General features: G+C 35.6%; 5 protein-coding genes across 13 annotated transcripts; 3 read left to right on the top strand and 2 right to left on the bottom strand.

Moving 5' to 3' along the window:
* Positions 1-336: 336 nt before the first annotated feature.
* LOC109860512 (basic salivary proline-rich protein 1-like) lies at positions 337-4142 on the top strand. The gene is made up of 7 exons (XM_020439634.1): positions 337-597; positions 662-763; positions 978-1054; positions 1189-1270; positions 1463-1667; positions 1824-3022; positions 3247-4142. The coding sequence occupies exons 2-7, from the start codon at positions 704-706 to the stop codon at positions 3451-3453; spliced, it is 1830 nt and encodes a 609-aa protein (XP_020295223.1). The 5' UTR covers positions 337-597; positions 662-703; the 3' UTR covers positions 3454-4142.
* A 752-nt stretch (positions 4143-4894) lies between these two features.
* LOC109860513 (KDEL motif-containing protein 1-like) lies at positions 4895-7822 on the bottom strand. 3 transcript variants are annotated; one of them, XM_020439635.1, is made up of 8 exons: positions 7781-7822; positions 7223-7396; positions 6909-7120; positions 6619-6830; positions 6286-6530; positions 5969-6206; positions 5548-5847; positions 4895-5457 (listed from the first exon to the last, which is right to left on the bottom strand). In XM_020439635.1, the coding sequence occupies exons 1-8, from the start codon at positions 7786-7788 to the stop codon at positions 5338-5340; spliced, it is 1509 nt and encodes a 502-aa protein (XP_020295224.1). In that variant the 5' UTR covers positions 7789-7822; the 3' UTR covers positions 4895-5337. The 3 variants fall into 3 exon arrangements, with proteins under 3 accessions (XP_020295224.1, XP_020295225.1, XP_020295226.1); XM_020439636.1 differs by lacking the exon at positions 7781-7822 and adding an exon at positions 7531-7619; XM_020439637.1 differs by having other exon boundaries at positions 5364-5457; positions 5583-5847.
* Positions 7622-8933, top strand: LOC109860515 (50S ribosomal protein L27). Of its 5 annotated transcripts, XM_020439641.1 has the most exons (5): positions 7827-7910; positions 7984-8062; positions 8176-8345; positions 8446-8651; positions 8916-8933. In XM_020439641.1, the coding sequence occupies exons 2-4, from the start codon at positions 7984-7986 to the stop codon at positions 8647-8649; spliced, it is 453 nt and encodes a 150-aa protein (XP_020295230.1). In that variant the 5' UTR covers positions 7827-7910; the 3' UTR covers positions 8650-8651; positions 8916-8933. The 5 variants fall into 5 exon arrangements, with proteins under 5 accessions (XP_020295233.1, XP_020295231.1, XP_020295230.1 ...); XM_020439644.1 differs by lacking the exons at positions 7827-7910; positions 8916-8933 and adding an exon at positions 7622-7821 and having other exon boundaries at positions 7970-8062; positions 8446-8745; XM_020439642.1 differs by lacking the exons at positions 7827-7910; positions 8916-8933 and adding an exon at positions 7628-7821 and having other exon boundaries at positions 7982-8062; positions 8446-8744.
* A 51-nt stretch (positions 8934-8984) lies between these two features.
* LOC109860500 (tRNA-splicing endonuclease subunit Sen34) lies at positions 8985-11079 on the bottom strand. The gene is made up of 5 exons (XM_020439614.1): positions 10710-11079; positions 10335-10606; positions 10033-10243; positions 9774-9935; positions 8985-9700 (listed from the first exon to the last, which is right to left on the bottom strand). Exons 1-5 carry the CDS (start codon positions 10774-10776, stop codon positions 9495-9497), a joined length of 918 nt encoding a protein of 305 aa, XP_020295203.1. The 5' UTR covers positions 10777-11079; the 3' UTR covers positions 8985-9494.
* Positions 11080-11202: 123 nt separating this feature from the next.
* Positions 11203-13706, top strand: LOC109860501 (ras-related C3 botulinum toxin substrate 1). Of its 3 annotated transcripts, none has more exons than XM_020439616.1 (4): positions 11203-11319; positions 12176-12307; positions 12806-13142; positions 13255-13706. In XM_020439616.1, the coding sequence occupies exons 2-4, from the start codon at positions 12192-12194 to the stop codon at positions 13387-13389; spliced, it is 588 nt and encodes a 195-aa protein (XP_020295205.1). In that variant the 5' UTR covers positions 11203-11319; positions 12176-12191; the 3' UTR covers positions 13390-13706. The 3 variants fall into 3 exon arrangements, with proteins under 3 accessions (XP_020295205.1, XP_020295204.1, XP_020295206.1); XM_020439615.1 differs by having other exon boundaries at positions 11208-11454; XM_020439617.1 differs by lacking the exon at positions 11203-11319 and adding an exon at positions 11480-11784.
* The last annotated feature ends 862 nt before the right edge of the window (positions 13707-14568 follow it).

Here is a 14568-nt window from a genome sequence, read left to right on the forward strand (position 1 = left end):
AATCAGATCGACAAAAACTCGTCCGTTTCGCGCACTTTCCCTACTAAAAAAGTCTCCTTATGCCACAGCCATTGGCTGTCGGCAAGTGTTCCAAAAATCCCGCACGCAACCTTATCCCTACTTTGCCCACTTTTCTTCTCTCATGCACAGTAAAATTCTCTTCTCAAATTGAACGCAGTATATACGTATTAAATTGGAATTTAGCCAAAGAACAAAGAGAACTAATCTCAAGTTTACCGAACTTTATCCCTGATTGGTCAAATTTCGATCTAATTGTAAGTGTGATATCGGCTTAAGCGCAAGCGCAGTGAAATATGAATCTGGTTATGTGTAACAAATTATATGTATTCTTAATCGAATAGTCGTTGCAAATTTATGCAATGCTTGGAATATTCAGATTATCGAAGAAACATTGTTCTACTGAAGACAACTGTGATTTGTGGTTCGATAACGCGCGGAATATCCAAACTCGGGAAGAGTTTTGCTGTCTTGTACAGTTACGCGTGAACAATCTCATGCTACTCGGTTAGACAACGACGACGACGACGACAACGACGACGGCACAATGATGCTTTAAAGATATTTGTGACGAAAGCGGTTGGAAATGTTTTCAGACATTTTTATCTGTGACAGTGTAATGTAAACGAGAATTTTTTTTCAGTGTCAGATTTTCTCGTTCATAAGATTGTTTCTCTCTCGGACAATGTCGGTAACCTTCGCACAACGCGGCAGACCACCGCCAAATCCTGCTCAAGTACAGAAGGTAAAATTCTAAAGAAGAAATGCCATTGTTCTATATTAGCCGTTAAAAAGTGAAATATGAAATATGCCTCTGTAATTATACAAACATTATATTGTTTATACGTACATGAATTGCTGAAATATATGTTCACACTGTGTGTGTGTGTCGTGTGTGCGCGCGCGCGCACTGTGTGTGTAACACACACACACACACATGTGTATTTGCATTTTTTCAGATGCTAGATGAAAATGGTCAACTTATACAAATGATTCAAGAATATCAGAACAAAGGAAAAGTGCAAGAAGTAATACAGTAAGTAATTCGTATATTTGTTCAAATGTATTATGTTTTTTCTTTTAAATATCACTAAAAGCAATATACTTACATAGTGCAACATCTAAAAAGATTGCTTTTCGATATCAGATCTTTTAAACTTTACTTTTTAGGTATCAGCAGATGTTACATCGCAATTTGGTTTATCTGGCATCTATTGCAGATGTAAACCAGAATCTTCAAGCCTTATTACCTGTAAGCAATTTATTAGAACTATAAAAAAAAATATATATATATATATATATATATATACATGCACAGTTTACAAAGAACTGACACAACAACAATAAAATAAAATAATAAAATTAAAAAAAAAAAAAATTAGAGTTAAAGAAAAGTTTTGTGTATAATTTATAGAGTTTGATTGTGTTTTGTTTTTGTTTTAAGTTACCTCAAGGTATTCCCAATGGTCCTCATGGTATGATAAGTCCACAAGGCATTCCAAGTGGACCAGGTAGTTCACCTGGTCCTGGAGGAGAAATGCCTCCCAATACACAGCCAACCATGCCAATGTCAACCTTTAATCAAGGCCAACCAATGGCCCAAGGTGGTTATCGCGGACCTGTGATTGGCCAAGGACCTGCTATAAATAGTATGGTTTTTTTCTCAATTAAAACTTGTTTGTATTCTATAATGTAAGTTTGGTTGAAGTTACATGTTATGATTAGGGGAATGACTAATGTGTTTTATAATATGCTTAAGATTAAAGATTACTTGATCTTAATCTGTTACTCATGTTTGCTTGTAGGGCCTCCAGCTGCACCAGGTCCGCAACAGTATAGAGGTCCACAAGGTTATCCTCAACAGTCATCTCAACCAGGTTATCCCGCCCAGTATACCAGTCAAAATCCTGGTTCAAATTATCAAGGACCACAGGGATCTGCGTATTCTCCCGGTCAACCTAATCAGTACGGACCTCCCAGTACTTCGCAGCAGCAGGGATACAGTGCAGCAACGCAGCCAAATTATGGTCCGCCGACTACAGTGAACAGCTACGGTCCGCAGCCGGGTGGTTACCCGCCGCCAGGCGCGACACCGCCCGCAGGATACGGACCGCCTCCTCCGAATCAGCAAGGCTATCCGCCTTCGAACGCCTCGCAACAAAATTTTTCATCAGGTAGTCAACAACAGCAACCAGGACAATATGGCAGTCCTAGTCCACAACCAAATTATCAGCAGCCTCCGTCCCAAGCGCCACCTCAAAACGCATACGCCGGACAACCTGGAAGTTATCCCCCTCCCTCCTCACAGGCGTACGCGAACAATGTTCCGCCACAGAATTATCCGCCACCTCCGACTACCAGCTCGACTCAACCTCCGCAACCTGTGTCTCAACAAAATGCGGGTCCGCAGCCTAACTATGTCAGCCAGCCGAGTCCGGGTCCTGGCGCGACGCAGTACGGTCCCGCCTCTACGTCGCCGCCATTCAGTACCTCCTCGGCGAGCGGCGGCAATACCTACGCTCAGAGCAGTCAACCGACGAGCACGCCGTCTGCCTCGACGCAGACGTATCCGCCAAGTAGCGGTCCGCCGCCAACGTCGCAGGGCGGAAGCTACGCGTCCCCGGTACCTCCGTCTCCCTCCGGATATCCTGTTCATCAGTCACCTCACCCGACGTCGCACCCTCCGCACCCACCACCGCCGCATCAGTCGCCTCATCAGCCACCGCACGCTCCGCATCAACCGTCTCACCAACCGTCGCATCAATCCTCCCATCAACCGCCCTCACATCAATTACCTCATCAGCCGTCGCAACAATCTCAGCAACAGTCGCAAACAGCTCCGCAGACGCAACAGCAACCGTCTCAGAGTCCGGCCCCGAGTGGATTCCAGCCGCCTTCTGGTCCGCCGCAAGGCCCTGCTCCGCCGCCTGGTCCGCAACAACCCGCATACGGGCCTACTACTACGCAAACGTACGTTCCGCCGACACCAGGAGGACAGCCACAGGTATCGTTTATAATATAGTCAATTTAATTTTTAAATTTGTTAGTTTTACAATGATTTACAATTTTATATATTTTTGCAGTTTTTTGTACAGAAGATAATAATTTTATTTCTCAATCATTAATATTTTTAACATTATAAATTATTTATATGCAATTTTATACTATTAAATATACGCGCGCGCGCGTGTGTGTATGTGTGAAAAACTAAAAACCGCCCATTTGTAGATTTATAGTCCTCATCCGCAAGGAGGTCAACATTACGGCCATCCACAGTATCCTCCGCAAAGTTATCCTCCACCGCCAGGGGGACAAGGGTATCCGCAGTATCCTCCACGACCGCCCGGTGGACACATGCCGCCTCCACCTGGACCGCAAGGACCACCTCCTCCTAATCAGTACGGAGGCTACGGCTATCAACCACCCACGCAATAGAAAACGAATAGGAAATATCAATAAACTTTCAAATTTCTCTTCATTAAGATTAAAATGACTTCTGCCTCTCCTCCTCTTATTCTGCACTTATAACGACAATTTTTTTATCATATATAAAAGTAAAATTGTTTTTTACAACTTTCATCGATTTAAGTGTATGAAAATGTATATTAATATACTTGAGTAATATAAATTCACAGTTATATATATATATAATTGTTTTTAGAAACATTTTGAATTATTAAAATGCTTCTAAAAACGTCATAAAAAATATAGGAGATATATAAATCTTGATCTCCATGACATTTATGAATAAGCATAATTTGTGAAATAGCAAATATCACTTATATATTTACGATATGTATAGATATTACAACTATACATAGTACTACAGATATACATATAAAAATAGAAAAGTTCATCGATAGTATACGAAATTAAAAGAGAGTGCGTGCGAATGAATGAGTTAAATGAGTTAGTAACTGAGTGAATTTTTTGCGTTTAGTGCGCGCATTGCTTGGAAACTCATCGTAAAATAAGACATTCTTATCATTTAATAACAAATAAAATTAATATTTCGAGAGTAAGATCTTGTTTTAAGAAGAAAAGTGTCCTCTTTAGTTTTTAAAGTGGGTAATACGTAACTTGCAAACGCGGAACGGTGAAAGGATTTTTAAAGTATGTATAACATATATATATATATATATGTATAACATATATATATATATATATATGTTATACATACTTTAAAAATACAGATACGTATATATATATGTACACACACACACACACACACACATATATATATATACGTGATAAATTTGTGCTAATGTATATTATTTATAAGATTTAATAAAAAATAGAACTTAAAATTACAAGCATATAAATTGCTGTATAAAAAAGACGAGTTTTTTTTATTATTTCTAATTCTCTTAGCAGTTGCCAATTTTCACATTCATATTTCAATATGTTAATGTGCAACAATAAAATTTGTAATAATATAATATGATATACAATAATATAAAATGTACGTTTTTTTTTTTTAATAATATATACGTGTAGTTTAAATTTAAAAGATATATCTATTTTTTACTGTGTGGATTCCCCGATAAAAAAATATATATACACATAGATATATGCCAAATATCAAAACATAGCTTTTAAAATTTTTATGTCGAAGCTTGTAATGAAGAAATGCGTAAATGCTATAATTTTTTTAGCATGTTTTTAGATCTCTATGAATTAACAATTATACTTTTTTTTAAATATCTATATAAGTTGTTTTATTAACACGATTAAAACGTAAGCGTGTATATTAGTAAAGGAGTCAAACAATGAAAGAGAGCAATGTTAAATAAATATGTATAAGAAAAGAATAGAAATTTGTTTTTTTTTTTATTTATACTGTTTTTATAATCAATACTTGCGACAATACTTTGTAACATTGTGGAATATTTTTAGATTTACGGAGATAGGGATCTAGAAAGAAAATTCTCTCATTGCGAGAAATAATCCGATTGTTTACTAAGAATTGTATAAAAATAACATCATTTTCTCCTCACACGTTCAACTATTACAATTTTATATATATATAGCTAACAGGTTATATACAAGAGTGCATATTATAAAAAAAGATAATTTAAATATTAAAAAAGTTTATTTTCTCAAAAAATTATATGCTGATATTTTTTACTTATTATTGACACTAACAATAGCTATAAAATTTCTCTATATAAAAGAAATGAGAAGCACTATTCGTACATGTACATGATAATCGTACAATAGTACGGATCTGTATATCTCGAATGTAAATGATATAAATCTCGTATTGTGTACAAATAAATCGTAAGACACTGTTAAACAAAGATGTAAAATTATTATAAATTATAATTCGTCTTCAAAGCGATAATCTGAAAAATGACACGGGCAAGAATGACTAGGTTGTGGTACTTCTTCCATGTCATCTAGTATCTCAACTTTACTTTTTAAGCGTTTACTCCATTCCTGAAATATGAACAAAAAAGTTGTATTATACCGTATACGCAGAAATAAATCCGAGAGAAAGAAGAGAACATGTAAGATAGAGCTTCGTACGTGAAATAAAACTGTATAGTAACACAATATATCACTTGGTAATAAATTGTCTCTCGAAAATTGTCTAGCTAATCGAGCAATTTTCAATGCATCCTCGTCATGATTCCTCGCCCAGTTAATTTTGTCGACCAGGTCCGAAAGATCACGTTTTACAGGCACGTAATGCAGTCCGGGCACGAGTTCTTTGTAAAAGAACTCATAGTATTTGGACTCCTGCTTGAACACCAAAGAATCTCCAGCGAGCAGATACGGGAATCGATATGCCGCCACTGTTCCGTCAATATTCAGTTGATACTTATACTATAAAAATATGTGCGCATTCAATATATCTACGTTTGTTCAAAAAGAATGTAGAAAAAAAATCTGTAGAGAAAACGTAACAGTTGAAAAGAGAAAGGTTCGACTTTTTAGATGCAAGTACCTTAAAGAAATGGAAAAGCGAGACTTGATTTTGCGCGGGGCCATATTTATCCATCTCATCTCTAAAAAAGAAAAAATTGGTAATGGAGACGTTGAACAGCTCCGGATGCTTCCTCGAGATGTCTATTAAATCAAGACGTTCTCTTCTAGAATCGCGTCCACGCCAAAACAGTTGTTCGATCTTATTTTCCCAAGGCAGGTTGGTGTTACCTTGCACAGATAGTGTGTCCAACATCACTCTATTTTTGTCAAGCACGCGTTAATGTAAAGTAAAATGATAATTAAAATTTCATATCAGTGATTTGATGCATCTTGTACCTTCCCATTGCTTCCAATGACGATTCTGTGAGATCGTACGTAGGCATAACAATATCTCTGGTATCTTCGGATCCACACCACGAAAAGATAGGGTAAAGTGGACCTTTGTCAAGCACCAGCGGCCAATCGCCCAAATTTACAAAGAATTCGATATCGGGTAGCACTACTTTGCGAGCAAGTGACAGCAATATAGCGTCCATAAATATTTTAAAGCCAACGTACTGACCGTAACATCGTCTATAAATCTGATTTAGTCTGGTTTAAAATAACTCTTGTTCTAATAATAAGAGTTAAATATAAATCGATGCCGACGGTGCAATGTGCAATATTTACTTTGTTAGATTTTAATACGTAATGACATATGCTGACACTGGTCGGACGATTGTAGGTTTTGATGATGTTCTGGCGTATTTTGGCAAAATCAATATCTGAAAATGGAGACAGATCAGAATAAATTTGAGTGTAACTCTTTTGGCACTGATAATTATGCAACCAGTTGGTAACAGACAGATTCGGACAGTAACATTCTTCTTCATAAATAGGGCCTGAAAAAAAAAACAAAATTTCATTAGTTTCTTACATAAAAAAGATTAATAAAAAAAACTAAACAATAAAACCTATACCTTTGAATACTGACTGATATATTGGTACGTCTGTATCTTTAATCTTTACTATAATCTTGAGATTTGTACAAGTATTGAACACTTTGTAACGCACAATAAAGCTGCCATCATTACAATCAATATTTTGGGTCCATATTCGGCATAATCCACCAGAAGAGGAACTTCCAGACACTTGTCCAGCGACAATATCCTTACCAGGAGACCTTGTTACACTGAAAGATATAAAAAAAGCTGCTTAGAAAACCAGTATAATAAAAATATAAATTTTATTGCAAAAATTATTTTTATAAATATTTGTATTTCTCTTTTCTAACTTTCTTCCATCCGCATCAACAAGTTGTAAAAAAAAATATCTGGCCCGCATGGTCACTTCTGCTGGCTTTAATCCTGGACCCCAAACAATTGTCTTTGATGGATCTATTGATGCATCATCAACTTTTGCTTTTATGTAAATAATCAGCATCAAGAACATCAGCATTTGCATAATTCTGAAAATTTATTTCAACATAATATTATATATCATCGTGAAACTCGGTTTGTGTGATAATAAACAAAGTAGGCACATGTGAAGTTTCTTTACTAAACCGAAGTTTTGTTTATTTTACAAATTTAACACACTTACATTAATTTGTGTTGTATAGACAGCTATGAAAAACGCGTAAATACATACATAAGATTTTATTCATCAATTATTTATTTATTACACTTGTGAGTTCAGTGAGAGAAGAAAATCAAAACGGGGATAAAACTCGTTCGTTTAGAGCGTATCTCCTACCAGGGCTACCAGAAAGCCACCCACTCTATACATCTATTGCCAACGGGTGTCTCTCCTTGAACTCACAGTGTACGGTCGTCGATGGGATTCGATTCACCTGTTCATGTCGGTCTCTTGCACTCACGTCACTTGATTAGAAACAAGTTTTTGAGGTTAAGTTAAGTTACGGGTCGCGCAATCAAGATTTGTTTTCTTTTACCGAAATAACCATCAGTGTCGAACGTAATGTAATAAAAGAAAAAAATATTATATTAGACACATAAATCAGCTCTTAGAAATATATAATAGGATTTTTTTCAGATGAGTCTGTCGCAGTTGTTCACAGTTGTTTTGCAAAATACCAGGCAGTCTCTGCTGTCGTGCACTATTGACAACTTGAGTTTGTATTCCAGACAGAAATACAGAGATTATTAATATATTGCGAGATTGTGACTACAATTACTTGTGTTGTTGGAAACATATAATTAACAAACACATTTATTTTTTATTTAGCTAAACAGAGTGTCAGACACGCTTCAAAGAAGAGTAGCACCAGCACAAGAAACAAGGGCGGTCATCCCAGACCAAAGCACAGAGGATGGAAATTTCAAGACGGAACTACCGTAACCGAAGGATCAATGTTGGTCTTGCAGCGAAAAACTAGATTTCATCCGGGTCTTAATGTGAGTGACATGACTATGTACTCTCTTCTGTATATAGGAGAACTTTTTGTATAAGTTGTATATACATACATATATGTACTTGGTATCAATTACACAATAGGTTGGTTTTGGAAAAAATGGGACTTTATTTGCCATGGAATCTGGCAAAGTAATGGTAACTTGTGAGAAAGTTAATCTCGACTGGAACCATTCTTGGGTAAAAGGAAATTACAGCGGTCGTGAGGGCACTGTTATATATAAGAAACATTTTAATGTTATTCCTGAACCACAACATACTCGTTTTACGTTGATTGACAAAGTATAAAGATGTATTAAAAAAATTTATATATATAAGAAATGTAGAGTATTCTGTTTCTTGGAATTATAACATAAAACCAAAAAAAAAAAAAAAAAAAAAAAAAAAAAAAAAAAAAAAAAAAAAAAAACTGTATAAATCTACACTCAGATTATATAGTGAAAAATCAGGCAGAACTGGTAGACAGAATTATTAGAATATCTATACAAATATCTTCAATTNGTTATTCCTGAACCACAACATACTCGTTTTACGTTGATTGACAAAGTATAAAGATGTATTAAAAAAATTTATATATATAAGAAATGTAGAGTATTTTGTTTCTTGGAAATATAACATAAAACCAAAAAAAAAAAAAAAAAAAAAAAAACAAACAAAACTTAAAAGTAGAAGGCTGTATTTATCTTCACTCAGATTATATAGTGAAAAATCAGGCAGAACTGGTAGACAGAATTATTAGAATATCTATACAAATATCTTCAATTAAAACTATTTATCAAATGTTTTAACCATTCTTGCAATTTTTCACAACAATAGATTTTTAAGAGATTATGATTGAGTTCTTTTGAACTCTTAAAGATATCTACCAATGAAACTGTAAAGATAGTTAGAAGTGACATTTTTTTTTTTTTTTTTTACTAAAGACAGTTTGGACTCTAACAAAATTCTGTCTGACTCTTGCTCGTCTTTTTTAGTGTTCAATTTAATATAATACTATGCTCATCTCTCTAAAAACATTGCATGAAATTAACATTCTATCAACATATAAAAATGAAATAAAGGCAAGAACATGTCTGAGAAAAATCGTTCTTTAAAACGCAATTACAAATATTCTAAACATGAAGTCGTTTGTATTAGCTATTTTGAAGTGCTTTACTTTCTGCCCACTGAAAAGACTGATAATACACTTTGTCTTCTTTTTCACAATATATAGCGAATACAAACGTCTTCCTGACTTGACAACTGATTCTACATTGATTCATGAGTTCTACAACAGATATCTCTTCGTCCTTGCTTCTGCATTGTATTATAAATTGCGAATGAAACATCAACGGATCACCTGCGAATAAATTAAATTGATCAATAATTCCAATGCCCAGCTCAAGTTTTGCAATAGGAGAAGCAAATCTTACCCATATACGCCAAAAAATGTCCGCCAAATTGTTCTCCGTTTGAGATGTAATATCCTCTTTCCCAAAGATTTTTGTACACTTTGTATTTTAATTTTTGAGTAGCAGTAAACGGATATTTCCAGTCTACTGTTTTTATATTGTCTCTAGAAGACCACGGATATGCTGGCAATGCAAAAATTAAATTACATTTGATTAGTGTATACTAAACTTGTGTGTGTGTGTGTGTGTGTACATTACAATATTTGTGCGCGCGCACTACCCAGGTGTGTCTGAATGAGCGCTTCAGATGCTTTCAATTTCGGTAACTTAGCCACTTCTTCTTCAAGCAAGGTTTGTGTGTTGATTTCGATGTTATCCATAGCTTCCTGAGCCTTCTTGTCTAACATCTTGTTCTTATTTTTTTTGCCTGTATGCATACCTAACATCTTGCGCTTCTTTCCCTCCACGATTCTATCCATAAACGCCATGACCTGATAAAGATAAAACTGATTTTTACTTTAATCTGTTTTACATGTAAAACCTGGATATTACTTTTCAAATGTAAATCAATGCAAACGTCACCTGTTTCTTCTTGTTTTCTCTCAAACATTTCTCTTGGTCCTCGAACAACTGGTCTCTGTAATCCTGTAACTTCTTTTTCAATGATTCGGACGGTAGTTCCTCCAGACTTGTACATTCTACAAGACGAGCAATCCCTTTCTCAATCAATATCGTTACTTCGTCCGGACTCAAAAGCAATGGAAGACCGGAGAATGCGTCTTGTCTGGTTGCTTTGGCAAAGGAACCTATCAATCCGCCAATTATTCTGTGGTCGCGACGAAGTCTCAGCCAATCTAAGATAATACAAAGAAAAATCACATAGATTTCACTTGAACTCTCAAGTGTATTTCTAATATAACAATGTTATTCATAACGCACACACAGAATGTTACTTACCATCAGCATTCCATATAAAAACATTATTCTTTGAGGAAATGAGATATATAATATCCGATGTATTCATGATAGACTCGTGTGTCTCGGAAAATAAATGTAATATTAACAGTTGTTTAAAATATTTGCGACGATAAATTTTACACCGATGTTCTTCCAGTTGTTTACAACTTATACACGAGAAGGTACGAAAGATAATGAAAACATTCGGAGAAACGCAGCTAAAAAAAGTGCTATACTACTAGTGCTCTTTAAGACCGGGCTTGTCATTGGCTCATTTTTCCTCGTGCAAAACTCGCGATTGGTCGGAGTCTCTCTGTCGCAAGTCCTTCGCGCGGGCGGGTCTCTAACCATTCGCACCCGGCGCTCACCGGCACTGTTCGCGCGAGGAACGTTGTCGTCGTCGTCGCCGAATCCGTCACCGCGCCCGCCCGCCGCGCTACTTCGCCGAACGACAACTACACGTTTTCGCGATAGGCGATAGGGAGTGGGGCAGGAAAAGAGTGAGAGAGGGGCGATTCCGTCGAACATCTGTCACACCAAAGTGACTACCAACTTCGTTTCTCGAGTCCTCAAAATCAGCGATTTGTACTGTCATGGCACCCGCGCCCGAGTGAGTTCTTTAGGGTGACTAATACACACATTGGGTACACACAAACCCGCGAATTCGCATCCTCTGTGATTTCCATTGCGAAAACAAACCTATCATCATCATCGTCTCGTCGTCATTGCGCACAAAACGTACACGGTGAGTGCGAGATTGTATTTTCGTTTTGTTTCGTGTAGAGGCCCGGCGAGAATATTTCCAACTTATATTAAGGATACTTATGTGTGTGCGCACGATCAGAGTGTGGTGTCGGTTTTAGGACAAGCCCTTCGATTGAACACGTTTTATTCTCTTGGTGTGATAGAAATTTTTTTTGTTGCGCTTTCTTCTTCAATATTTGTAACGCGAAAAAAACGAAAAAGTCTTTTTTTCTCTTCCTCCAAAATTTGCGGAGCGTTTGAACGAAAGTTAGGGCAATCTGTTGCCAGAACAAATTGCGTGTTTCCTTGATTTTATTAAACAATAAGTTGTGTATGACATACTTGTGTATATCACTCGCACACCCAAACACACATACACTCTCTCTCATATACAATAAATATACTGTGTGCAATTTGTTTGTTAATTTTCTGTCTCAACTTGTGTGATGGTTCAACTCTTTATTGTCAATAAAATTAAGATTATTGTCAATATTCTTAATTTTATTAATAATTTTATTAATAATTAATAATTAATGCACCAAGTATAACATTGTTTTTAATATATATGTACAATATATTTTAATGTGTAAGAAATAACTTATATATTGTTACAAGATGCTTTTTATGCATTTATATATATGTGTGTGTGTGTATGTACGCGTATATATAAGTATATATATATGTATGTAAATGGACTTAATGACATTTATTGTTTCTTCTAGATAAAATATATAAATCATGAGCTCAGGTAGACCAATAAAGTGTGTGGTAGTGGGAGATGGAACAGTAGGAAAAACTTGCATGTTAATTTCCTACACAACAGACAGTTTTCCTGGAGAATATGTACCCACTGTGTGAGTATTTACATTATAGCAGTTTTATATCTGCTCATTATCATGAGGAAAGCTTCATTTTTCTTTGATCTCGTAATTCACATGTTAAAAGCACAAATTCAAGACTTTTTTTTGTCTCGGCGTGTGTTTCTTAGACCAATCAAATAAAGCAGCTAATAATAGTAACAGAGTTATATGTCAGACACCTAAGTGCTGTACACAGGAAGTAATTTGTTTTCTGTCATCTTTTTATGCTACTTCCTGTTCTTTGCATTCTCACATATCTATTTTTGCTCAGCTTTGTCACATCTTTGGCAACATCTATATTTATTTCTTTGTATGTAACTCAGTGTATTCATAATCAAGATACAAATGTTTTATTTTTTCGATAGTATTTGAAAAAGAGAGAAACACTCGAAACTGGAAATTTTAAAGTACAATGACTAACGCATAAAGCAGTAAATAAAAAAAGTCTTAGAAAACATAATACAGAATGCTGAGTCAACGACATTTGTTTAGGTTCGATAACTATTCGGCACCCATGGTTGTCGATGGGATTCCAGTCAGTTTAGGATTGTGGGACACAGCAGGGCAAGAGGACTATGACAGACTGCGTCCGTTGTCTTATCCTCAGACGGATGTGTTTCTCATTTGTTTTTCCGTGACAAGTCCCTCGTCGTTCGAGAATGTGACTAGTAAATGGTATCCCGAGATAAAACATCACTGCCCAGACGCACCAATGATTTTAGTAGGAACCAAAATAGACTTACGGGATGACCGTGAAACGCTTACTGCCTTAGCCGAGCAAGGTCTCAGTGCTATTAAGCGTGAGCAGGGACAAAAATTAGCAAACAAGGTTCGTAGAAATGTATATGTCACGCTTCTCACTCTATGCCAAACTTTCTCATGACACAATTGACAAACACTTAATATATTACTATGTATTGCTAAATAAAATTGTTCTACAGATTCGTGCCGTGAAATACATGGAGTGTTCTGCTCTTACGCAACGCGGACTGAAACAGGTATTCGACGAAGCTGTGCGTGCCGTTCTACGACCCGAGCCGCAGAAACGTCGACAAAGAAGGTGCACTATGTTGTAAAAAATGAAAAGGAATTGAAAGGAATTCTCATCATAGGTAAACATACATATACACACACACACACACACACACACACACACGAAGCATACGGATCAAAATGCATTCGATCAGTTGAGCGCGAAGAAAACAATATTGATGTTTTATGGAGTATAAATGAATAGTATATATATATATATATATGCGTTCTAATGAATTATTCTCGCAGCTAAAGTTGTGTGCCGCATTTACAGAGACAGAGTATACAATTTATAACTCTCTAATCTCAAATGTGAGTCGTGTCGCTCAAATCGCGACCTGAAAGTTCAGACAACGAGAAAGTAAAAATTATATAGACTAAACTACTTTAAACAGCATTTGTGCACGAAGGAAGTTGTAAAAAGTACGAACATACATCATCATAAAGACACGTGCAAGTCGATTACCAGTCGATATTCTGATATAACAAACGACTCTCGTGACATTTTTTTTTATATTCTCTATAATAGAATCTCTGTTTATTGATATATTGCAGTTCTGTAGAAAATGACGGTAATATAAAGTGTAAATGTGCTGTGATGATTTATAAAAAAGAAGCATTAAATATCGAAGCTTTACTTGGGCTGCCAGATTTTTCGACTCTACATTTACAATAGTAGAAACGTTGAGTTTAGCGCATGCGGCGCGATCACGGCAAAAAGTTTGACAGGGAACGTGTGTAAAAGTCATAGAATTTTTTTATTACAGAAACGTTATAGTGCCATAGCAACGAAAAATCAAATAAAATGTCGCGAGCACTCTTATAATCAATCAGTTTTAGACAATACATTTATATATTTTACTACCGACTGTTCTTATATAATAATAATGTATACATCACACGGAAATTGTTATCAGAAAACATTTTACCACGAGAATCGAGAACAATCTGTGCTTTAAATAAAAATTGCTTATTTATTATTTTTATTTTTTACGAGGATTCGAATATTTATTTTTTAAATGTCTGATAAAAAAAAAAAAGACATTGTACGCAGGATACTGCCATGTGACATTAACACGATAGAAATTTTATAGTATTTGTCAGTACTCTTTGTACGATATTCTTTATAAGAGAAAAATCCATTTTTGATTTGAATTGCATGGAATATTTTGTTACCTAGAATTACAACGTTTTCCATGCCTACGTATCAAAGTGAGTGAGTA

This window comes from Pseudomyrmex gracilis, unplaced genomic scaffold (genome assembly GCF_002006095.1).
Source record: "Pseudomyrmex gracilis isolate BER0280 unplaced genomic scaffold, ASM200609v1 scaffold_400, whole genome shotgun sequence".
Taxonomy (NCBI): domain Eukaryota; kingdom Metazoa; phylum Arthropoda; class Insecta; order Hymenoptera; family Formicidae; genus Pseudomyrmex; species Pseudomyrmex gracilis.

Coding starts and splice junctions, on each gene's coding strand:
- LOC109860512 (XM_020439634.1), top strand. CDS start 704: ATGTCGGTAACCTTCGCACAACGCGGCAGACCACCGCCAAATCCTGCT. Junction 764..977: donor ATCCTGCTCAAGTACAGAAG/GTAAAATTCTAA, acceptor GCATTTTTTCAG/ATGCTAGATGAAAATGGTCA. Junction 1,271..1,462: donor ATCTTCAAGCCTTATTACCT/GTAAGCAATTTA, acceptor TTTTGTTTTAAG/TTACCTCAAGGTATTCCCAA.
- LOC109860513 (XM_020439635.1), bottom strand. Junction 6,831..6,908: donor ATATCAGTCAGTATTCAAAG/GTATAGGTTTTA, acceptor TTTTTTTTTCAG/GCCCTATTTATGAAGAAGAA. Junction 5,848..5,968: donor CGCTTTTCCATTTCTTTAAG/GTACTTGCATCT, acceptor ATATTTTTATAG/TATAAGTATCAACTGAATAT.
- LOC109860515 (XM_020439644.1), top strand. CDS start 7,984: ATGAGTCTGTCGCAGTTGTTCACAGTTGTTTTGCAAAATACCAGGCAG. Junction 8,063..8,175: donor GTGCACTATTGACAACTTGA/GTTTGTATTCCA, acceptor TTTTTTATTTAG/CTAAACAGAGTGTCAGACAC. Junction 8,346..8,445: donor GATTTCATCCGGGTCTTAAT/GTGAGTGACATG, acceptor ATTACACAATAG/GTTGGTTTTGGAAAAAATGG.
- LOC109860500 (XM_020439614.1), bottom strand. CDS start 10,776: ATGAATACATCGGATATTATATATCTCATTTCCTCAAAGAATAATGTT. Junction 10,244..10,334: donor GAGAAAACAAGAAGAAACAG/GTGACGTTTGCA, acceptor TATCTTTATCAG/GTCATGGCGTTTATGGATAG. Junction 9,701..9,773: donor ACATTTTTTGGCGTATATGG/GTAAGATTTGCT, acceptor ATTTATTCGCAG/GTGATCCGTTGATGTTTCAT.
- LOC109860501 (XM_020439616.1), top strand. CDS start 12,192: ATGAGCTCAGGTAGACCAATAAAGTGTGTGGTAGTGGGAGATGGAACA. Junction 12,308..12,805: donor GGAGAATATGTACCCACTGT/GTGAGTATTTAC, acceptor ACATTTGTTTAG/GTTCGATAACTATTCGGCAC. Junction 13,143..13,254: donor GACAAAAATTAGCAAACAAG/GTTCGTAGAAAT, acceptor ATTGTTCTACAG/ATTCGTGCCGTGAAATACAT.